This window comes from Salvia hispanica, chromosome 5 (assembly GCF_023119035.1).
Source record: "Salvia hispanica cultivar TCC Black 2014 chromosome 5, UniMelb_Shisp_WGS_1.0, whole genome shotgun sequence".
Taxonomy (NCBI): Eukaryota; Viridiplantae; Streptophyta; class Magnoliopsida; order Lamiales; family Lamiaceae; genus Salvia; species Salvia hispanica.
This window is the reverse complement of record NC_062969.1, coordinates 307,574-328,346: the sequence shown is the minus strand read 5'-3', so window position 1 is coordinate 328,346 and position 20,773 is coordinate 307,574. Positions and strand designations below refer to the sequence as shown.

Genomic DNA, 20,773 nt, shown 5'->3' with positions numbered 1-20,773 from the left:
CTCCGGCGATCATCATCAGATTTACGCTCAGCTTGAGCGATCGTTAACGGCAGCGTGGAAAAATTCCCACGAGTACTCAACTTCAGAGCTTCAATGCATCTTCGTATGCAGAGAATGAGGGACTCTGTGGCCCACCACTAGAGTTGTGCCCCGAAGATAGGTTGAGGCCATCTAGCCCTAATCCAGGGGGAAATGCGGACGGGAAAGGCATCAGCCTCTCTTTTATGCAAGAAGTTGGCATATCAATGGGCTTTGGTTTTATATTTGGATTTTGGGGAGTCGTTGGTACTTTCATACTGAAGAAATCATGGAGAATTGCATTCTTCAACTTGTTTGATGACGTTGGAGATTGGTTCTATGTGAGGACTGCTATATTTGTGTCCAAGCTGAGAAGAGGCTGAAATAGTAGGTAATTATACTACACTCTACTTCAACTTTTCAATTTTTATTTGCTTAAAACAAAAATGTTTATCTACACATAAGATATCATTTCTTTCTTTGTGAATAGAGATGGGCAAGCTGGTAGGTTGTACAAGAAGAAAGGAACAACAACTATTGCTTATGAATAGTTTTTGGGACCTCAATTATAGTCCATGATGTATGTGTTTTAATGTCCTACCGTTTATTAATGTTATGTTGGTCGTGTATTTTGATTAGTGATGATGTAATATGAAATAAGCTCCATTTAAAAAGTATTGATGGTGTTGAAATAAAACTTACACAAGTCAGCAATTCCATGTCACCATCAAGCTAAGGAGAAATTCCTAATTTAACTATTCAAACACAGTTAGGAAAGTGATGGTAGCCTTACAAATAGACAATCAAAAGGTTAAGGCTATTTACTAGGGTTTTAACTCTACATTACCTTCTCATTCACAACATACAATTGCAAGAAGGCGCAACAAAATAATTGAGTGACCTTAATCCTTAGTGCAACTACTCTATCAATGCTCGTTTTTTCGTCGGTGTGGACGACGGGCTAGGTGTCTCTTTGAAGGCCGACGGGCAATAATCAGTTATCTTGCATATCCCACAACGCGGTCTAAGAGGAGTGCACACAGTCTGCCCGAAACCTACCTATTTTCAACAATACCGAAAACATGCTCAGATAATACTACTTTACTAATGAAACAAAGTAGGTTGTTCGGAATGAATTGAGGATAAAATTTGCATAGTTTCGAACAATGAAACACTAAAGTATTTATTGAGTATCTAGAAATATGCTTCGAGCGAAAATCTTTGCATGATTTTATATGATATAGTTTTCTTGTTTAATTGTGAAATGATGGCATCATGCAGCAAGTGGATAATCAGAGAAACGCACCAGAAGAGGGTTGATGGGAACCCATTCTTCCTTGGGTAGCCATAGCTGCAAAGATTCTCTGGTCTGCTCCGGCGTTGAACTTCTCTAACGAAAAAAAAACAAGGGTGAAACTCAAGAGACACGACAAAAGGACATTTCCCGGCATGAATGAATGATACCTGCTTAGTGCCCGGGCGTGAAACCCATCCAAGGCGATTGCAAATACGGTGCACGTGAGTGTCTACGCATATTCCTTGAACATTGTTCCACCCGACATTCATGACCTAGCAAAACATAAACGTATTTTTGTAAAGAACGTCAAGATGAGTAATTTGTGTATAGTAGATCTTTTCTCACACCAGATGAGCCATTTTAGGGCCGATCCCGGGAAGCTCGAGCAACTCCTCTAATGTACTGGGAATATCTCCATCGTACTTGTCGAGACAGATTTTTGCGACTTTTTTCATGTTGCATGCTTTTCTCGAATAGAAACCGACCTGCCAATGGACAATGTCAGACAAGCAGATAGCATCGAGCATATAAGGTAGAATACCTCTTTGGCTAATAAGTCGAAAAAGCTTATAAGCTAAAGTTCAAATACGGATCTCATATCGCTTGAATAAATTACTATCCCAAAATCTAAGAAAATGAAAGGGTCGTACGGGGTGAATTAGTTCCTTGATGACACCTTCATCAGCTTTGTCGATGGCTTCGGCTGAAAGCAAATCGTTTTGAAGAAGCCGTTGAATAGCTCCTGTAAGACACAGCTCGATCAAATATAAAAATTACAATCAAAACAGAGGATTTCTAAACCATATCATCTATAGTGTTTCGTGCTGCAAAACATGAATAGATTATAGAACTTGCCGTGAGTAACTTGATCTTTTGTTTGGCTCGACAATAGAGAAGAAATGAGAACTGCAAATCTTCTTTCCTGAGAAGACAGGACGGGTTGAAACCATAAGCAACAAAGGTAGAAAAAAGATTAGCCTAATTCACAACATATATTTGTAGTTCTAGTAACACGAACACCCCTCTAGAGGAGCTCATTACCATTCAACGCTCGTATATAATAAATACAAATGACACCACAGGTTCCGAAATGTATGCGTAACTAATCAAGCGATGATGCAACATAAAACAACCACGTAAACACCACCTTGGGAGGAAGTGAAACACCGGCTTTCTCACACCCCATCGAGTCCACAGGTGCATCTTCAGAAGACCTCATTTTGCGAATTCCTTCAATGACCTTTTCCCAGTTGGCAGGAGGCTGTACTTCATCTAAAACAAACATAAATTTCGAACTGCATCAAGTTTGGCCAAATTATACTGCGACTCCAACTAAATATAATGGATCGCCTGATGGCTTAAACGTTACCATATCAACCATCAGATTCTTATGTATTCTTGATCATTAAAAAATTTACCTCAACAATCAATAGCTTAAATGATCGAACTTTAACCTTTTAAACCTCAAAATCGAACATCAACAACCCTTTGTTTGTGTTTTTTTCAAAAATCAACAACAAAGGGCCCATTAGTTACACATACGAGTCTACAGACGAGTAAACTTTCATTCTATATTCATAAAGGCGATTGCCGGTAGCATATCTCAACGAAGACACTACTGAATGCAGGTTAATCACTTCTTAAGAAACAACAAAGGATCACAATACACATCAAAACATACAATTCCTTTAGGGGATTGAAAGGATATAAGAAATTAAGATAGAAACATACTCGAACGAGAAAAACTGCTTTGTTTCCCATATGCAAAGTCTTCAATTTCTGGTAAGCTGCAAGGCTGCAATTCATCAAACACTTAATGCACATCCAATTGAGAGGAAAGCTACAAAGCAGATTACTTCAAACAAAATGTGACTTGTAGTATTCAAAATTAGACAATTTCACAATCAACTAAACATCATAAAAAGCAATAAATGTAAAAGGCATTTATTACCAAAAAAGAAAAGTTGCATATTTCTCAATAGTAACAATAACAAATTACCTTTTCATCAAGAATTTCTGGCTTAGTTGCTTCAACTATAGCTTGGACGGTTTTCGCAGCTCTCTTTTTCCTTACAAAGACGCGAACTTGCTTTGCTGGATCATCATCTATGAGTTCAAAAACATTTAATTTGTCATCAAAGATTGAAACTTTTTTTTTATCCCTTTCGAAATAATCAACAAAACCATTTCTGACCTGGGTTATTCGATTCAGCTGACGGGTTTGTCCCCCTTTTTGCCGTCGATAATCTAGTTGCGTGCATTTGGCGGCTAGAAGAAGATGGAAAGGATTTTGGTGAAACTAAATTCGCGATTGCAGAGAAGTTCTTCAGAAGTGGGAACGACATAGTACTTTTTATTAATTTAAGTTCTGAGAATATTTTTTATCGTTATATTCATTCATGCCATTTTAGTCTATTTATTCACTTTTCTTATAAAAATATTTAATTTATCTCTATTTCTTTTCCTTTTTAATATTAAAATAGAAAAAGAAAAAATAGAAAGAAAAAAAGGACCAAAAATAATTAAAAAAAGATCAAATAGATAGGCTCTAGGGTATTTTCGTTTAAAAAGAGTAGAGTTTGAAACAGTGAAAAAGTCGTTCAAATAATATTACATCGAAGTTAAGGATCTTAAAAGATATTTTCAAATGTTATGAGTTAAAATTGAATCTTGGTAAAGTTTGTGGACCAAAATAAATATTAGGGTGTTGAGTTTGCAAAATTGTATCTCAGATTAAATTTATTGTGTGTTTGGTTCATGGATAATTAGTCATAGCTAACCACCTATTATTACAATAATCTTATAACTGTATCTTCTCCAACGCCAAGCACTCATAATCCGCACTCGCTCTCCAAAACACATTCTCGCGCCTCCACTCCACATCCGCACCTTTGAAATGCACCGTGATCTTCGGCATCTCGAACTTCTCCGAGTAGCACAGCCGCCACTCTCTGAAATCCCTCACCGCCCTCTGCGGGATCGAGTTCGCAATCGCCACCTCCACCTCGTCGTAGAATCTCACCGGCAGCACCGTCAGCACCGACGCGTTGTCGATCACGATGTTCGGCCCCCCCGCCCCGGCCTTCGGGCTGTGGTAGTAAAACCGCTTGTCCGCGACGGAGATAGCCTCCAGCGTCAGATAGTAGAAGAGGCCCTTGACGGCCAGCGGCGTGGCGGCGACTCCCCAGCCGGAGACCTCGGCGTTGGAGCCGAAGTGGAGGGTGCTGGTCTCGTACTTGCCGCCTCGGGCGGGGAAGAGGCAGTAGGAGAACTTGTCGTAGCCTAGTTGGGTGAGGAGGGAGCCCGGGGCGGCTCCCAGCCCGGCCACGCCCGAGCCGATGCGGTAGTTGTCGTGTCCGCACCCGAACACGATCTTGGGGAAGCTCACCAGGCCCCGCTCGCCGGTGTGGAAGGTGAAGGTGTCTGTCCCCACGGATCCGCCCGTCCGGGACCCGTCCGAGTATTGCGACAGGTAAAGGCACTTTTGCCTCTTCTGGTCGCAATACCTGTTGGCAAATGAAACAAACAAATACTATTACTAGTTCTATTGGCGGTTAGATTAATATCACGTGTCATCTAATAATGTACTTTAAAATTTCAGCCTAATAATATACCTCGGATAATAATGTAACATGTAGTCTAATACATATAGAGGTTTAGTATAATAATGTAGATTTTCAATCTAATAATTTAATGTACCCTCAACTAATAATGTGGAGGAGAATTTTAGCTTGACTATTATTATCACAACCATCTAATTCAAAGATCCAATTGCTGCGATTTGTGTTGTGTTTTTACAATAAGGACCCTAATACACCCCCTATATATATGTGAGGAAAGTGGATCTGAAATGAAACGTCTATCATTAATTGGTTCTGATGTACTCCCTCCGTCCTTAATCCGTTAAGTATCCACTTTTGTCATTTCCGTCCGTCTCTCATTAAAAGCCCATTTTCACTTTTTTACCGTATTTTAAAACTAAAAGTATACATAAGAGTCGAATTTGGACACTTAATGGGGCACGGACAGAGTAAGTTTATGGATTTGTGCAAGTACCCGGAGGAGCCGAAGGCCCGGCAGCCGATGGAGCCGCAGCGGGTGAGTCTGTAGGTCTCGGACGCAAGAGGCTCGAAGAGGGGGTAGCGTTGGGGTGTGCATTTCTTGCAGGGGGAGCACTGGGTCCATATCAAGGGGCTGCCGGTGTCGACGTACAACATGGCTTGCTTCCAAGGGGTGCCCACGAACAAGTGCATCATGTATGCTCCCTTATCGTAGAGGAGGCTGCCCTCGGGCGTGCCCCGAGCGTAGCGTCTGGCCCGGGCCAGGGTCCGGTTCCTGGCGTTGTCGGCGCGCTGCTCCAGCGTCAGGGAAGGATTCAAGAGAGGAGAGTCTGTGTGGATCAGATCTGTGGTGAAACCACTCAAGCTGCTTCCATTTGCTAATAATGGATTGCATTTGCATTGCCACAAGATGATGGAGACTATAGTCATACTATAGGGAATCAACACCATGGATTTTAAGGTTTTTGCCATGTTAATTTACTGTTTAGTGTCACACATATCTCTTACTATCTTTTTATAGGAATCAAAATATCTAGACATTCTTTTTTAATTAGTAGTGATTGATACTCTACTATATACCCATAAATTTACCCTTTCTTTCGGCATTTAACATATTTACTACTACTACTGTTTTTATCAATTTTTGTAGTTATTTCTTTCTTTATATATCCAATTACAATCATGGCTTTGTATACGTTATAGTTTCTAGAATTCAAAACAAAATATACGTATATATGCAATAAATATACGAACTATTTTTGTACATATTGAATCTTACATCCAAGGGTATGCTACTTCATTTGGAAAGTCTTAGTAATATTTTATTTGAAAAATTTTGGTATTAAATGTTTAAAAAAGTCCAATAAATTTATAAATATGTTTTCAAATAGTAAAAGTTTCAAAACTAATAGTCTAATACTCTCTCATTTTTTACCGCGGTTGGTTTTAAGTAATTAGTTGACTTTATTAAGAACAATAAGAGGAAAAAAATGTTAGTAGATTTTCATCCAAGTTCTTAAACGGACCTAAAACGATACTTTGGCAAAGTTCGTGGACCAAAAAAGATGTTCCCTCTAAATCATAACCTATCAAGTAGTTACGCTACCATAAAATATGGCTCGGTCACTTGGGCCGTCGCCTTCCGCCCGTAGAATATGGCTTCGGACCGGGCATGGGATCGTCACGCCAAGTGGATTTGTAGTGTTTATGGTATGTATACAACATGATACCCTAAGTTAACATTTTGTTAAAGCTTATATATATACACAAAATTAGATAGAATAGGTGAGTGAATTTCGGAGACGAAGATCATCAATAGGTTGAATTCTACTAGTAACATTTTCTATGTTAAGTCTACTACACAACATCTAAAATCTTTTTTATCCACACCAGAAGATTCCTCTTATGACTTAATCCATCGAAAACAAGCTCTCTGTCATAACAATAACCTCCAACTTACTCCGCTTACCATATATCCCAAGATTCTTCGTTTCCCGAGTAACGCGGTTATATAGAACCATCTCCCCCGTCCCACTCTCGAGAATGCACTCGTACGTATTCCAGAACCCGAGCACCTTCTCGACTCCGGGGATCGGGCCAATGCTCATCAACTTACTCCAAGCCTCATCTCCTCCTCCTCCTCCGACCTCGTTCAATATCCACATATCAAAAACCTTGTCATCTTCCCTCTGTCGATACACGATCAAAACGAGCGACTCTTTTAGTGGCACGATAGCCCTAGTAGTCCTATGCTGCCCTCCGAGTGGCTCGACATCGGAGGGCAATTCGGTCGTTTCGAAGACCTCATCAACCATATTAAATGAAAGAATCACCTCAACATTATTTTTATCTTGGGCCCACCAACAAAAATTTTGATTTTTGTACACCATGCTCCATAGATTATAGCACATGATATTTGCTGGCACATGAGTTCCCAATTTCTTCCAAGAGTTCTTTCTTGATGAGTATATTTCAACTTGATAAGCAATTTGGGAATTCATTGAAACACAATATAGAATCTGCAATACCTGCAACAAAATAGTACTAGCATTGTAAACAGCAATTTGAATAAAGATATGTAAAACTTTTTAACAAATACCTTGATATCTTGGGTGTTAGGGTCAAACCCGAGGCCGAGATCGCCTCCCCGAATCTTAGAATTCGGGGGGCGTGGCAGCTCCGACGACAGAATCTTCTTAAAGCACCGGATGGCCGGATTCCAGAGCTCGATATTGTCATAATACCCGTAGAGGCAGACGACGCCGTTGCATGGGCCGACGAGGCGGACGTGGCCGAACATGTCGTTGAGCAACGTGGGGAGGTCGAGATCGACGACGTCGCCGGGGTTCCTCAGCAGCGAGAAGACTCGCCTGTTGGTGGCGTTGCTGCGGCGGCTGATCATCACCACCTCGGATTCGGGCAAGCGTGAGATGGTTTGGTGGTGTTTGAGGATGAATGCGGGATCGTCGATGATCTTGCACCATGATTTGCAGACGCATTTGAACCGGAGGAGCGATGTTGCCGGTGTTCTTGACAGGATTTCTGTGATTACATCTTCTGGTAGACTCATTCTCTCTATATTCTTGTTGTTTCATGTTCTCTTCTTTAATGGTTCATATATATATAGATGTAAATCTTTTTTTGATGGTAATTAGACATGATTTAGAGATTTATTACAACTAACTTGCAAATTTGTCTCCCTCTCTCTCATTTCAATGTACATGTATTTGGAGGTGAAGAGTTTTAATAAATTTATCTGTGGTAGAAATTTGTGGTTTTTATCATTTTTATTAGGTCAGTAAATCCAAATAGTATTTCCAAACATTCTATAACTAAATAAACATTGTATAAAAAGTTGGAATAAAAAAGTAGGAATAAACAGAGATATGTTATTCAAAGTAGAAGTCATGCCTTGTTGCTTCAAAATCTACTCAGCCTTCTTTGCCCTCACCACCTTGCCCTTGGGGATTTGGCTGAGGACGCCGGAGTTCAGCTTCCGGTAGTTCTGCTGGAGCTGCCCGAGCACGTTGTAGACGAACGCATCGACTTGGTCATCATATCTCTCGTACAAGATGGGCAATGTGTGGGCAGCAACGAAACCTTAGGAAAAGTCGATTCCCATAAATACGAACAAATTAAGCTTAAACCTTGAAAGGAGTGAGAGAACAACGCGCTCTAAAACGTCTAACATATCAAAATCGCGGTATATCTAAAGCACGGAAAAAGTGTCTAACACAATTGGCTTACCGATGTATATCACTGTCAAGAAATTAAACCAGCTTCCGATTACGGCAGCAGCCCACAAGCTAGCAATAGCCTGCGAACAATTGGAACGTGGCGTTTTAATTGCAATGACTCAAAGTTGCAAAACGGCGTAAAATTAGCACTTGATATGGCAAATAACCCGACGAAATGCTATAAAAAGGTCTTGAAGCGGAGTTCGAACTCCTTCTCCATCAAAGAGACCGACAGAGGAGCGAAGCAAACTAAACACGAAACATTCATATCAAAGTCGAGCAAAATTACCACTAGAAAGTGTTTAATGTTTTCTCCAGAGGCAACATCCTGCAAGAATCTCAAACCATGATTCACCTCAGATCCTATCGCCTTGCCGATGTTGACAAAGACCTCCTCGGGCAAAACGAGACGAGGCAGCTTAGACGGGGATCTGTCAAGACACAAATGTTACTTCTGTCATGGAACAAGAAACGTCATAAAAACCGAAAAGAAGAAAGCAAACTCCACGTTTAACGATCCATCACCTATTCAGGAAGCCGGAAGCATTCTTCCAGACGAATTGAGCGAGCATCCCGAGAATCAGGGCGAAGCTCACGAGTGTAAGGAAGTTGTAATTCAGCCATTCGAAAAGCACCCAAACAGCCGTGGCAGAAGTTAGAACACCGGCTGAGATCTTCTTGTTCCTCCACAGCAGCACGTCAGCAGCTGCACGTTTAAGCAAACGACGTCACTTGAGATGAGAGAGAGCTACTCGGTTATAGCAAAAGATGGGCATTGTGATAAGAAAAAACCTACATTTTCCACCTCCTAAAAGATGGTGGACCGGCTTTTCACGCCCAAACAATCTGTTGAACCGATAAGTTACAGAATTCGATCTCTCCTCTTCAAAGAACGACACGGTTTTGTTCTTTGATGCGCTATCTGAAAACGTCTCCATGATATTGCTCATCAGAGCCTCGGCTGTTATTCCCTCGGGCATTTTTCCTAATCAAATCACAACTAAACCATTCAGAGAGTACCATTTTTGCAAATTTTCTTCATATATGAAGCTCGGATCATGACTTAATTAACGCAATCGTGTTTTTAAGACATAACAAGTCCATCAAGATATTCAACAACTTAGAAAGAGCTAAAAAGCTAAGAAGTGTTTTACACGTCCCGTTTCAAACAAATATAAACCTGCAGCCTAAAACCACAAATCGTTAAAAACAAAACAAATCGAAAACAATACTACAACATTAGTGCATACAAAGGCATATCTCGTCCTAAACCAGAACTTATGAAGGATTCGTGTTTCTAGCATTCAACAAATCCATCAAGATATTAATATCCAAATCCTTATATAACCATTTTCAGCATCCAAAACTAAAAATCGTGCAAAATGAAATGCAACAATAATACTACCAGATAACTACATACAAAAGTACTATCTCAATCAACAAACGATACCAATCACAATACAACAAACGCTGAGAAAAGAGTCGTTATTTACAATCTCGAAAATTGCAGAAGCTCAATACAAAAAAGGGCATTGCAAAATCAACAAATTCTGCATAGTAAAGCTGTAATTGATTCATCGTACTCATAATACAGCCAATGTCGATTCAAGATGCCAAAAACAAACCTAAAGAACAAACACTAGATGCAGAGTTAAGAGAAATGAAACCAACAAATGCAAGGAATACAAACTACTCATTGGAAAGGGTCAAAAACTATGTACCAACTACCACCCTCACCCCACCCCACCAAGAAATATGAACAATATCAAACAAAGATCAAAACTTTTACAAAACCCAAAAACAGAATTGCACAAAACATCAGCTAAATACCAAAATATGTACCAACTTTCAACCCTCTACACCACAGCCCCAAACATACCACCCCACCAAGAAATATGTTACTGTTACAAAATCCACAACAAGAGTCACATACAACATCAGCTAAATACCAAATACAATAAAAGAGTGTAACATCTCAAACAGTCACTACAGAATCAGCTTGAACAAGTATAACTTGACCCTATTTGAGTTTTCAGCGAAATTACTCCAAAATCCCTAAAATCATGGAATCAACCAAAGCAAGAATTCAATCAGAAGCTTTTACCTGAAGCCCAATGTGAAGATCAAAGACTTCAAAATGCAATAAAAAACAAATCTTGATTGCAAAAGGGAGCTGCTTTTATATGTAGACGGCAGCAAAAAGCAAATTTCGAAAAGTGTGAGATTCTTTTACTGCCGTCAATTACTTTTCGAGGGAATCGGAATCAATAATTTAGAGTCCCACGAATTGGAGCTTCTGTGAATTACGCAGCCATTGATGCAACATATATACACATAGATTTGTGTGTGTTTTGCACACAGTACAGTGGCAGCAAACGCTACAACTAGCAGTGTTTAATCACAATTAATGATCAAATAAATTTTGGTAAAATGATTGTAATATCAATTAGGAGTATACAATAATATTAGTAGCATCACTACTAATATATTTGGAAAATGGTAAATTTAAAGATAAGTATGGAAATGTTAGTATAAATGTAGCGTATAAATTCAGCTAATTATTTGAAAATGGGCGCCTATTTGTGGATTTATTTGAATCAAAGATGTTGATATTTGACGTGAGAAGAGTCATCAAGCATAGTTCTTGAAGTTGACGGTTCTACTTTTGAATTTGAAATAATAAAGAATTTTTTTCTTAGCATATATTTAGCCATAAATTATCCAAATTGTAAATCTAAATCATTGTATACATAATTATAGCAACATTTATTTAATTTGGTGAAAATTTTAAAACGTGTTACCAAATAGGCCATATTCTTTAGTCAGATATAAAGGCGGATAAAATATATTTTGGGTCTAAAATGGGCCAAATATTGAGCCTTTAAGTGCAAATGGCTTTTTAACATAATAATAATAATAATAGTTATAAATAAATAAATAAAATGAAGCATCTATATAACCTTATCTTCTATCACACACACATACAAAAACACTTCTCTAGACTTTTCTCATTTGCCAAATCAGCAAGACTCTAGACTTTTCTCAACTCATTAAAAAGAGTGGAAAAAACCACTGCAACCACCATTTCCATCAAGCAACCTCTCACATCAAGAAATCTCAAGAAAAAAATGGCTTCATCAACTGCTTGCTTCTTGCATTGCTCTTGCTCTGCTACAGCAGCAAGAACATCTTCTAGAAGCTACGCGCTGCCGCCAAAGCCGGCCCGGCTGATCTGCCGGGCCCAGAAGGAGGCAGCGCCCCAAGAACACGACGGCAGAGATGCTGCCGTCGTGTCTCGGAGATTGGCTCTCACTTTCTTGATTGGTGCTGCTGCTCTTGGATCCAAAGCCTCACCTGCTGATGCTGCTTATGGCCAATCTGGTACTTTTATATAGTAGTATAAAATATTTATTTATTTTATTTTCGGTTAGTAGTCACATAAAGAGACTATGCATGCATGTGTTTATACTTATTTAAATATTATAAAATCCTATATTTAATGGAGTATTATTTGCAGCCAATATTTTTGGAAAGCCAAAAACAAACACAGATTTTAGACCATACAGTGGTGATGGTTTCACGCTCAAAGTGCCTGCAAAATGGAACCCTAGTGGCGAATTCGAGTACCCTGGCCAAGTCGTGAGATTCGAAGACAACTTCGATGCTGAGAGCAATCTCGTTGTCACCGTCACCCCGACCGACAAGAAATCCATCACCGATTTCGGCCCGCCTGAGAAGTTCCTCACTCAGGTAACTTCCCTCCCGATCTCATTCTTGCACGAACATAATCTTGGAGCAAGCAAACTATGATGAAATATAGGTTAATTGGTCATGAAATATAGGTTAATTGGTAAGACGTTTTTCATTGCATCGAAATACTAACCGTGAGACAATAAAAATTTTCAGGTGGACTATCTCCTAGGGAAACAGGCCTACTTTGGTCAAACAGATTCTGAGGTATCATCTTCAAAGACAACCAAATCATAATTCCATTACTTCTATCAAAATATTTCTCCATTCCACAACTAAAAATTCTAAAATTAAAACTATAAAAATATATGTGCAGGGTGGTTTTGAGTCCGGCACAGTTGCAACTGCAAACATATTAGAGACGTCGACTCCGACGGTAGACGGAAAACAATACTACTACTTGTCGGTGCTGACGAGGACGGCCGACGGGGATGAAGGCGGGAAGCACCACCGGATCACTGCCACTGTGAAGGACGGAAAGCTATACATCTGCAAGGCACAAGCCGGAGACAAGCGGTGGTTCAAGGGAGCCAGGAAATTCGTGGAGAATGCGGCAAGTTCATTCAGCGTTGCTTAAGAAGAAACCAAATCTTCATAATTAAGTATTTAATTTGATCAAGATGTGTACATAAAAATGAAATACTACCTTCTTAACTTGACAATCTATTTCATCCGTATATAATTTTAAGGAGTCGTTTTGAATCTCGCAATATAACAAATTGCAAAAAGGGAAAATCACAAAATTCCATCAAACTCAAAAGTTAGACGGAGAAAATTGGGAGCACATTCGAGTCCAGAATCTCACGCTATTTCCTCTGCATCTTAAACCTCGAAAGGGGCTTTGAGCTCCGAGCACTGCCCTGCTGCTGTGGTGCATTCCCTCCGATGTTATGGTCATGCTCTACGATCGAACCAGTAAAGGCCTGTGAAGCAGTAAAATATGAGAGATAGAGAGAGACTAGTAGATATTAGGGCCAAATGGGAACTACAGTTCTGCCTAACTTTGCTTTGAGGGTTAGTAGTACTGAAAGCCTAACTCAAGATACATTACGATCTAGGTAAGGTGAGCTTTAAGCAGCAGACGAAAAGGAGAAGCGAAAATATACTGTGTTGCTGGCTGGGAAAGGAGATAAAATCTTCTTTTCTTTTTGAGGTAGCTCGGAATCCTTGTTGCGTGCTGGAGGATCTCCATGAGATGCACCACCTGGATACCATCAAGAGTCATAAGAAATTGAATATAAATGTATATCCTAGCAGCAGAAGAAGTACAATTATGCATAAAATTGACGGTGCCACTCCACTCCATATATTTATGTGTGTGTGTTTGTGAGTTGTGACTTTGTGTAGATGACATTTACCTTTAGATACCAATGGCGCCTCCCGAGTTGCAGGCTGAGTCACAAAGACCACAAAAATGTTAACGAATTTTGTGAGGATTTATTTAGTTGATAGGCAAAAGTGCTGAGTAAAGTAAAGTACGAATAAATAATTACAGAAGTTGTAGGAAAGGAATTGATCGGACCCTATAGACCATCATACCGGAATACTTCTAACTTCTTGATTAGTTCGATCAGTAGAGTCACGCCTGAGGGCGTTATCTTGTTCATTTTGTAACTTCTCGTCCTCATCGGATTCATTTGCCTCTTCAGCTTCTTCCTCCTCTTTTTCAAGTTCAGCCATCCGTGCTAATATGCGTGCGTATTCTTCATCTTCAACTGCACCTTCCCCATTATCCACCTTGACAGGAGGAGCAGAAACAGAGCTTTTATTACCTGGAATTGTTGGCAACAATCAGTCCTGGTTTATCTTCTCATACACAATATAGCACTGTGGCTAAATTAATTAAAATCACAAGCATAAAGCCATAAAGCAGATCTAAGGATGACACATATATCACGTTCCCCTCTAGATTCTTGTCTTCCAACAAATGATAAGCTCTAATAAAAAAGCTAATTCTTCAGACACTCACAATTATAATGGGAATTTGCTAGTTGTACCATTTCATTCGGAAAAGGCAAAAACAAAAAAGATCCGAGTAAAAACTTGCCTGATGTAGGTGCTGTGCCAGAAGGAGCTTCATCGTCCTCAATGTAATCTTCCCTGATTTCTACAACACCCTCCTGCCAAATACAAACAACGAACTAAATGTAAGTTCATTACGAAAGACTATATAGTAAAGACATTTAACCACATACAAAATATTTCAGCAGCATTGCACTTCTACACACAAACTACAAAAAACATACTATTAGCGAGCAACTTCACCCAAAACAAGAACGATTTCTCACAGAATCAACTGGCTCACCGCTGATTCATGGGCTGTCTTATCAAAGAATGAAGCCTCAAGCTTCAAGTCCTCCATTATAGCGTTCAGAGACTCAATTTGGGACTCTATAGCCTCTCCTCGTCTTTTCAAGATCTCAACTGTTTGTTTGGCTGATCTCTCAGCATGGTAGCCTTCCCCTAAAAGGACCTACATTCGCACTCGAATGTCTGAAACTCAAACTACCATAAACACTTAGGAACTATCTCAGCCACTTCAATATCTAATTAAGCATCATGGATTACAGAAAATCATACATCATCATTTGAACTAAACGCAATATTTCAAATCGAATAAACAAAATTGAGAATTAGGATCTCCTAATTGGGGGAAATTAGAAATACCAATAATTTATTAGGGTTAGTCATTCGGCCGGGGAAAAAAGCTGCCTGCCCAAACGGAACCTGCCAATAAACAGAAACGGCAATCACCAATCGTATTTTAGCAACGCCAGCAGCAAGCTAGGGTTACAAATTAAGCACACACACATACACATACACATACACATAGAGATAGAGATAGAGAGAGACCATGATATCGTGGTGAGTTTCGTCGGGAAGTTTCCGAACGAGGTTGATTAAGCTGGTGTTGTCGTCCTTGAAGCTCCTGAGCTTTTCTAGCTCGCGGCGGCGCTCGGCGATTGTGTCCTGCACCCGCATAGACGCCTTCTGCACCTCCTCCTCCGGAAAAACGGAGGATAGCTGCATCACTGTCCCCTTCTTCGCCATCGAAGTGTCAACAGCTCTACAACGATGCACTTCAATAGAAATCAATGGTTTCTCGTCGAATAATCTGTCTAACCAAACAAAACACTATTCGACCTCACCTCACTCTGCTCATTCTGTTTCTTCTGCAAATGTTCAAAACTTCAAATGAATTAATGTACGATTTTATTCCATTTAATTAATAAATTCTCATAAAACTAAAATAAAATAGAAACGTGGGCTCGAAAGGTTGAGCCTGACGATATTTATGCCCATTTTACTTGTAGAATTTTGTAAATATTTACTAAAATAATTAGGAAATTAATTAGGGAGTAAAAGATACTCCATAATTTAAAGTCTAATTTTGGCAAAATCGAATTAAATCCGTTGACCGTTAGTTTTAACGGAATGGTTGATGGAGGACCAATTGTGATCTGATTTGAAATGTACAGACCAAAATTAAAAAGATAAAATTTAGGACCAAAATCGTAAAATGGTCATATATTCAAGACCAAATGGTCATATATTCAAGACCAATTTTGACCTATACTGATATTAAATCTGATGTAAGTGGCATGTAGTGTTATTTGTTTATTATACATTAAATTTGTATAGATTTTTTTATTGTATATGCCTCTTGGTGGTCATGTACTCATGTTATCCTTTATTTAAATTTTATAATAAAATATATCGAGATCTTAAGCTATTTCGAAGCTTTATGAATTATGATGATAATATTCTAACATACTACTAGTACTCAAGATTTTACTCATTTATGAAATTACTAGTAATAAATTTTTTGCATTCAGAGCAGCATAGCGTCAACATTTTAGCCAAGAAAGAAGATAAATCATTGCAATTTTACAAAAATATACATGTATAAAGGATTATAGACGGTGAATACCCCAAAAAAAAAAAAAGGAGAAGTTGCAAAAGATAAGAGCCTAAATGTAACCACTTATTGTAAAATCATAGTAACAGTTTAGTATACATAATAGCAAAGGGCTTCATCCAAAAAATGATGCACCGATGAAAATTGGTGAAGCACGGCTCTACTACTCGTCGGCAACCTCGATGAGGGTTGGCTCGTAATCGCTCGGTGCCTCAAAACCGTGCAGGTTCATCACAGTCGCTGCCACATTGGCTAGCCCGGCACCGGGGAGGTCTTGGCGGAATCTAACACCCGGAGCCAACCCTGGCCCTCCGATAGCAATAGGAACCTACACAAGGTGATCATACCTCATAAAAGATCATCGAATGAAACACAGCTTAGTTGGTAAATGTAAAAGAAACGGGTCCGCTTACTTACGGGTTGTAGTGTGTGAGAGGTGAGGATTTGAACGTTGCCATCCTTGTCAAGAAGGGGTTCGCCTTTCTTGTTTCGCTTCACCATATCCTCGGCATTACCATGATCAGCGGTCACAACGTAGATACCACCAACTTGCTCGATTGCATCCAGTATCATCTGCAAAAATAGTTAGCAGTTCGATCCACGAGACCCTTTTGCAGCAAGTTTTTAATATTTGTCATACTCACAAAATAATCCAAACTACAGAGAAAACTCACCTTCACGGCTTCATCAGCGGCCTGGCAAGCTACGATTGTTGCTTGAACATCGCCCGTGTGTCCAACCATGTCGCCGTTAGGGAGGTTGACACGTACCTTAACAGCAAGCATGCCTCATTAAAATCAAACTAAGCTTCCTATGTCGAAATACTATTCATCCACTATTAACCACAGAACGAGGCTCGATGAGTCACCTGGTCATATTTGCGGCTAAGGATGGCATCCCTCGCTTTCTCACCAATCTCCAAGGCCTTCATCTTTGGCTTGGCATTGAAGCTAATGCCAATATCACTTGGGATTTCAACATACTCTTCCATATCCGGGTTGAAGCATCCCGACCGGTTCCCATTCCAGAAAAACGTGACGTGACCAAATTTAACCGTCTCACTGTTAGCAAAACCAGGGCATATATGATATCACTAGCTCATAATGAAGAATAAACAATAGCGCTAACAACTTGCCTGCACGCGAAAGTACGGATACCGTTGTGCACCAAATATTCTCCAGAGGTTCTTTCAATCTCGGGGGGAGAAACAAGATAATGACTAGGAAGTTTCAGTTCACCGTCGTACTGAAGCATCCCTGCATACCGTATTTTAGGATATCTAACACGGTCAAATTTATCGAATTTGTCATAGTCAAGTGCCTTGGCCAGCATGACCATACGATCGGCCCTAAAGTTGAAAGTTACAACCGCATCACCGTCAACAATTGGCCCGACCGCCTTCCCGTTGTCATCGACAATAACAAATGGAGGCAAGAATTGAGCATTTGCGCCAGGGGACTCTCTTAGCTTCTTCACGGCCTCAAGAGCACTCTTGAACTTGTGGGGTGCTTCTCCAAGCACCTGAGCATCCCAGCCTCGTTTCACGACGTCCCAGTCATTCTGCAAAGTAAAGGAGCACGGTGTTGTGAAAGAATACGCATTACAAGGAAATTCGAGAAGGGTGTACCTCATAACGATCCATTGTAACGTACATACGCCCGCCACCAGACGCAATCTTGGCATCAATGCCTTTCTCACAGAGCTTTGCTAGATCATTTTCAAGACTTTCCACAAAGCCGACGCTGGATCCATCCAGCACGTCACGTCCATCGGTCAGAATATGCACTCGGATTCTTTTCGCACCATGCTCACTAGCTCCCTTCAGCAGCAACTACATCACAAGAGTAATACATCCACATTACAAAATCATGAAACCACAAACAGAGAAAGGCCATCCACTTCTTCGGGAAGAGGATAGAACAACGCAGTTTGGTGAAATATACGAAGCAGAGATACCTGCAACTGGTCGAACCTAGAGTGAACACCTCCATCACTTAATAATCCAATGAGGTGAAGCGTCCCGTCTTCGAAGGATTGTTTAATATACTTGAAACCATCCCCCTCGTAGATTTTACCCGTTTCCAGAGCAATATCCACAAGCTTCGCCCTACATTGGCCGTGAATCCGTGATAGGACAAGACGTTAGTGCACATTTCCTTAAGGTTCTACCTATTTCCATTAGTGATCATATGACAGACTCCCCAAAAGAAATAAAATCGCATTTCTATCATTAACTACGCATAGTAGCACAGTATATCAACTATTTTGCAGCGTCTCAATCAGAAACTATGGATCGTAGCACCGTATATGCAAAACTTCATATACGAGTTCAGTTTTCCTATAAATCAGCTCAATGCTTAAAACAAGAAAAACCTAACTCTAAGGAGTATATAAGTTCATCAGTCTTTCAATAAATAAGCTCAATGCTGCCAAAAACAATAACTAAAGCTTCATCTATCATAATGAACTTCCTTCTAACTCTAGCTTAACACTAAAAACAGAAAATAATGAGAACTATACATAATACATGTATTAGTATCTGACCCTTGTGCATAGATACGGCCAGCACCAAGAGCATTGTGTCCAACCTCACTGTTGCCCATATCATCATCTGAGGGCAGCCCCACCGCCGTCCCGTGCGCCTTCACCAACCTCCACCTCTCCGGCGCCCCCTTCACCACCCAAAAAAACACAATTCAGCCACGCATACTTCTTCATAGCACAATAATTTGTTAGGGAGATTCAAAATACTGAACAAAACGGATAATCTGAAAGTCGTGATGAAATCACTTTCAGATCAAATCAATTTCGGCGGTTCTACCAAAATATTTGATCGGATACAATTCAGAGAAAAAACAGAACTATCTTATGTTGATATCTGAGAAAAAGAATATCAGAACCAAACAGGAATCGATCTGAACTTAACAAGATGAAACCAGCGCGTTTTATCAACTTGAAACAACGCGTCTGTTAATTTCGTAACAGAAATTAACTGATTTTCAAAAGGTTTCCGAAATTGCAAACTAGTCCTTTGACTTTCAGAAATTACATTTTCGGATGAATTTCTTACACAGCAACTTCGTTGGAAATAAAAAATTTCCAAGCTGACCCCAGCCAGGGGCTCTGCCCCTTGGACCCCGCTACCCGGGGGCGCTGCCCCCGGACCCCCGTTCATCTAACATCATAATGAATTCAAATAAGCGTGCACTCCGCACCTCCAGACTTATATGATGTCTCATTATGATAATACTGATCAATCAAGTTAATCCAATTACACTAAAATATCCAACATAATTGCACGAATTAACATAAAAATGCCTACTTTTTTGAGAGAATCCATGGTTGGGGTGTGGGCGACATGGATGCAATTGTAGGGATTAGGGTTAGCCTCTCCCCAGCCATCCAAAACCACCACCGCTACAGTTTTCCCCTTGGCCAGTTTCGGGTGATCCTTCAACTTCCACGAAAAGCCCGAGCTCCCCATTTCTCTGCTCAAACATAAACGAATCATGTCGTATTTCATCATCAAAATTCAAACATATATATGCATGAATATATCTATATAATCAATCGGAATTAGCGATACTCTCATCCTCATAGGATAAATGCATGCAACTACAGTTAGATATATATGCATATAGATTATAGAGTGAGAGAATTGCCTGCTTTTTGCAAGGAGATAGCGATGATTGAAGAAGAAATGCTTTGAATTTTGTGTGAATTTTTTGTGATCAAAAGATTTCTACTACGAGCTAGATTTCTGGAAGAATGTAGAGCTAAGAGTTTGAACGTGGAATTTCTAGACAAATGTACACGTGGCGTTGCACGTGACACCGTGTCTTTTTTTTCTTTTCGTGAAGAGATAATAAGAATATTTCAAATATTTGGATTAGTTTGGATGAGATAAAAATAGTCATATCACTACTTGTTTTCTTGAAAATGTATTTTTGTTTTTTACAATAAGTCAAAGGAATGTGAGGGAAATAAATTTAAATTTGAAATAAGGTTTGGTAGTCCAACTTCTCTTAAAGCAAGCTTTTTATTCATGGTGGTAACGAGCACTATAAATATTTTAATTTTTAAAGCAAGATGAGTAGTAATTTTAGATAGTAGTAATAGGTAAATTCTCATATAAATTCAATCATATTTCTCAAATTTGTTACGGGTGACTGAATTTAATTTGATTTTCACTCAAAAAAAATGATGACAAATTTTAATTACATTGATGAGGTGGAAAATGTGCTGAAACTAAAATAAAACCAAATAGTATTAAAAAAATAATAATAAAGGTGGTAATGGGCCAGACAAAGATGTCCAATGCCATCGATGCTCTTATGGTCGATTTGTCTGGGCTATTATTAGGGCCCACCTCCAGCTCAACAATGTGGTCTCAATATTATATAAATAAATAATTTATTGTTTTGCAAAAAAAAATGGTGAAGAATGGTGGTTATTATTATCAAATAAGGAATTGTTATTGTTGAAATTTGGG

The 20,773-nt window shown here is 39.5% G+C and overlaps 7 protein-coding genes and 1 long non-coding RNA gene across 16 annotated transcripts in view; 2 read left to right on the top strand and 6 right to left on the bottom strand.

The window, feature by feature from the left end:
- Positions 1 to 3,669, bottom strand: part of LOC125188589 (endonuclease III homolog 1, chloroplastic-like) — a 20,790-nt gene extending 17,121 nt beyond the window's left edge. Inside the window, exons 1-10 of one of the 7 annotated variants that reach the window (XM_048085526.1) lie at positions 3,510 to 3,669; positions 3,315 to 3,421; positions 3,047 to 3,110; positions 2,463 to 2,587; positions 2,171 to 2,237; positions 1,966 to 2,057; positions 1,663 to 1,800; positions 1,483 to 1,587; positions 1,325 to 1,408; positions 738 to 1,077 (exon numbers count right to left, since the gene is read on the bottom strand). In XM_048085526.1, coding sequence (XP_047941483.1) covers positions 937 to 1,077; positions 1,325 to 1,408; positions 1,483 to 1,587; positions 1,663 to 1,800; positions 1,966 to 2,057; positions 2,171 to 2,237; positions 2,463 to 2,587; positions 3,047 to 3,110; positions 3,315 to 3,421; positions 3,510 to 3,660 — 1,074 coding nt within the window. In that variant the 5' untranslated portion in view covers positions 3,661 to 3,669 and the 3' untranslated portion in view covers positions 738 to 936. Of the gene's footprint in view, positions 1 to 737; positions 1,078 to 1,324; positions 1,409 to 1,482; positions 1,588 to 1,662; positions 1,801 to 1,965; positions 2,058 to 2,170; positions 2,238 to 2,462; positions 2,588 to 3,046; positions 3,111 to 3,314; positions 3,422 to 3,509 lie in introns of those variants that run through there. The other 6 variants (XM_048085530.1, XM_048085529.1, XM_048085531.1 and 3 more) reach the window with 6 other exon arrangements.
- Positions 264 to 695, top strand: LOC125188592. The gene is made up of 2 exons (XR_007170763.1): positions 264 to 409; positions 509 to 695. It is a non-coding gene; the product is annotated as an uncharacterized LOC125188592 (long non-coding RNA).
- A 446-nt stretch (positions 3,670 to 4,115) lies between the features above and the next one.
- On the bottom strand, positions 4,116 to 5,805 carry LOC125188063 (aspartic proteinase CDR1-like). Its single transcript, XM_048084804.1, has 2 exons — positions 5,372 to 5,805; positions 4,116 to 4,821 (listed from the first exon to the last, which is right to left on the bottom strand). Exons 1-2 carry the CDS (start codon positions 5,803 to 5,805, stop codon positions 4,116 to 4,118), a joined length of 1,140 nt encoding a protein of 379 aa, XP_047940761.1.
- A 614-nt stretch (positions 5,806 to 6,419) lies between these two features.
- Positions 6,420 to 8,065, bottom strand: LOC125191246 (F-box/kelch-repeat protein At3g23880-like). The gene is made up of 2 exons (XM_048088761.1): positions 7,475 to 8,065; positions 6,420 to 7,403 (listed from the first exon to the last, which is right to left on the bottom strand). Exons 1-2 carry the CDS (start codon positions 7,943 to 7,945, stop codon positions 6,786 to 6,788), a joined length of 1,089 nt encoding a protein of 362 aa, XP_047944718.1. The 5' UTR covers positions 7,946 to 8,065; the 3' UTR covers positions 6,420 to 6,785.
- A 139-nt stretch (positions 8,066 to 8,204) lies between these two features.
- LOC125191247 (reticulon-like protein B8) lies at positions 8,205 to 11,037 on the bottom strand. The gene is made up of 6 exons (XM_048088763.1): positions 10,717 to 11,037; positions 9,409 to 9,597; positions 9,138 to 9,318; positions 8,902 to 9,043; positions 8,623 to 8,692; positions 8,205 to 8,475 (listed from the first exon to the last, which is right to left on the bottom strand). Exons 2-6 carry the CDS (start codon positions 9,590 to 9,592, stop codon positions 8,303 to 8,305), a joined length of 750 nt encoding a protein of 249 aa, XP_047944720.1. The 5' UTR covers positions 9,593 to 9,597; positions 10,717 to 11,037; the 3' UTR covers positions 8,205 to 8,302.
- A 589-nt stretch (positions 11,038 to 11,626) lies between these two features.
- On the top strand, positions 11,627 to 13,026 carry LOC125190358 (oxygen-evolving enhancer protein 2, chloroplastic-like). Its single transcript, XM_048087639.1, has 4 exons — positions 11,627 to 11,993; positions 12,130 to 12,362; positions 12,519 to 12,569; positions 12,679 to 13,026. Exons 1-4 carry the CDS (start codon positions 11,741 to 11,743, stop codon positions 12,937 to 12,939), a joined length of 798 nt encoding a protein of 265 aa, XP_047943596.1. The 5' UTR covers positions 11,627 to 11,740; the 3' UTR covers positions 12,940 to 13,026.
- Positions 12,578 to 15,576, bottom strand: LOC125190357 (RNA polymerase II subunit 5-mediating protein homolog). 2 transcript variants are annotated; one of them, XM_048087638.1, is made up of 10 exons: positions 15,512 to 15,576; positions 15,216 to 15,429; positions 15,030 to 15,089; positions 14,668 to 14,835; positions 14,410 to 14,482; positions 13,902 to 14,134; positions 13,721 to 13,754; positions 13,469 to 13,566; positions 13,168 to 13,285; positions 12,578 to 12,851 (listed from the first exon to the last, which is right to left on the bottom strand). In XM_048087638.1, exons 1-9 carry the CDS (start codon positions 15,523 to 15,525, stop codon positions 13,169 to 13,171), a joined length of 1,011 nt encoding a protein of 336 aa, XP_047943595.1. In that variant the 5' UTR covers positions 15,526 to 15,576; the 3' UTR covers positions 12,578 to 12,851; position 13,168. The 2 variants fall into 2 exon arrangements, with proteins under 2 accessions (XP_047943595.1, XP_047943594.1); XM_048087637.1 differs by lacking the exon at positions 12,578 to 12,851 and having other exon boundaries at positions 12,986 to 13,285.
- A 752-nt stretch (positions 15,577 to 16,328) lies between these two features.
- Positions 16,329 to 20,038, bottom strand: LOC125186687 (2,3-bisphosphoglycerate-independent phosphoglycerate mutase-like). Of its 2 annotated transcripts, XM_048083102.1 has the most exons (10): positions 19,944 to 20,038; positions 19,604 to 19,769; positions 18,826 to 18,953; positions 18,238 to 18,388; positions 17,909 to 18,112; positions 17,417 to 17,841; positions 17,150 to 17,342; positions 16,956 to 17,051; positions 16,699 to 16,854; positions 16,329 to 16,609 (listed from the first exon to the last, which is right to left on the bottom strand). In XM_048083102.1, exons 2-10 carry the CDS (start codon positions 19,763 to 19,765, stop codon positions 16,445 to 16,447), a joined length of 1,680 nt encoding a protein of 559 aa, XP_047939059.1. In that variant the 5' UTR covers positions 19,766 to 19,769; positions 19,944 to 20,038; the 3' UTR covers positions 16,329 to 16,444. The 2 variants fall into 2 exon arrangements, with proteins under 2 accessions (XP_047939059.1, XP_047939058.1); XM_048083101.1 differs by lacking the exon at positions 19,944 to 20,038 and having other exon boundaries at positions 19,604 to 19,876.
- Between the last annotated feature and the right edge of the window lie 735 nt (positions 20,039 to 20,773).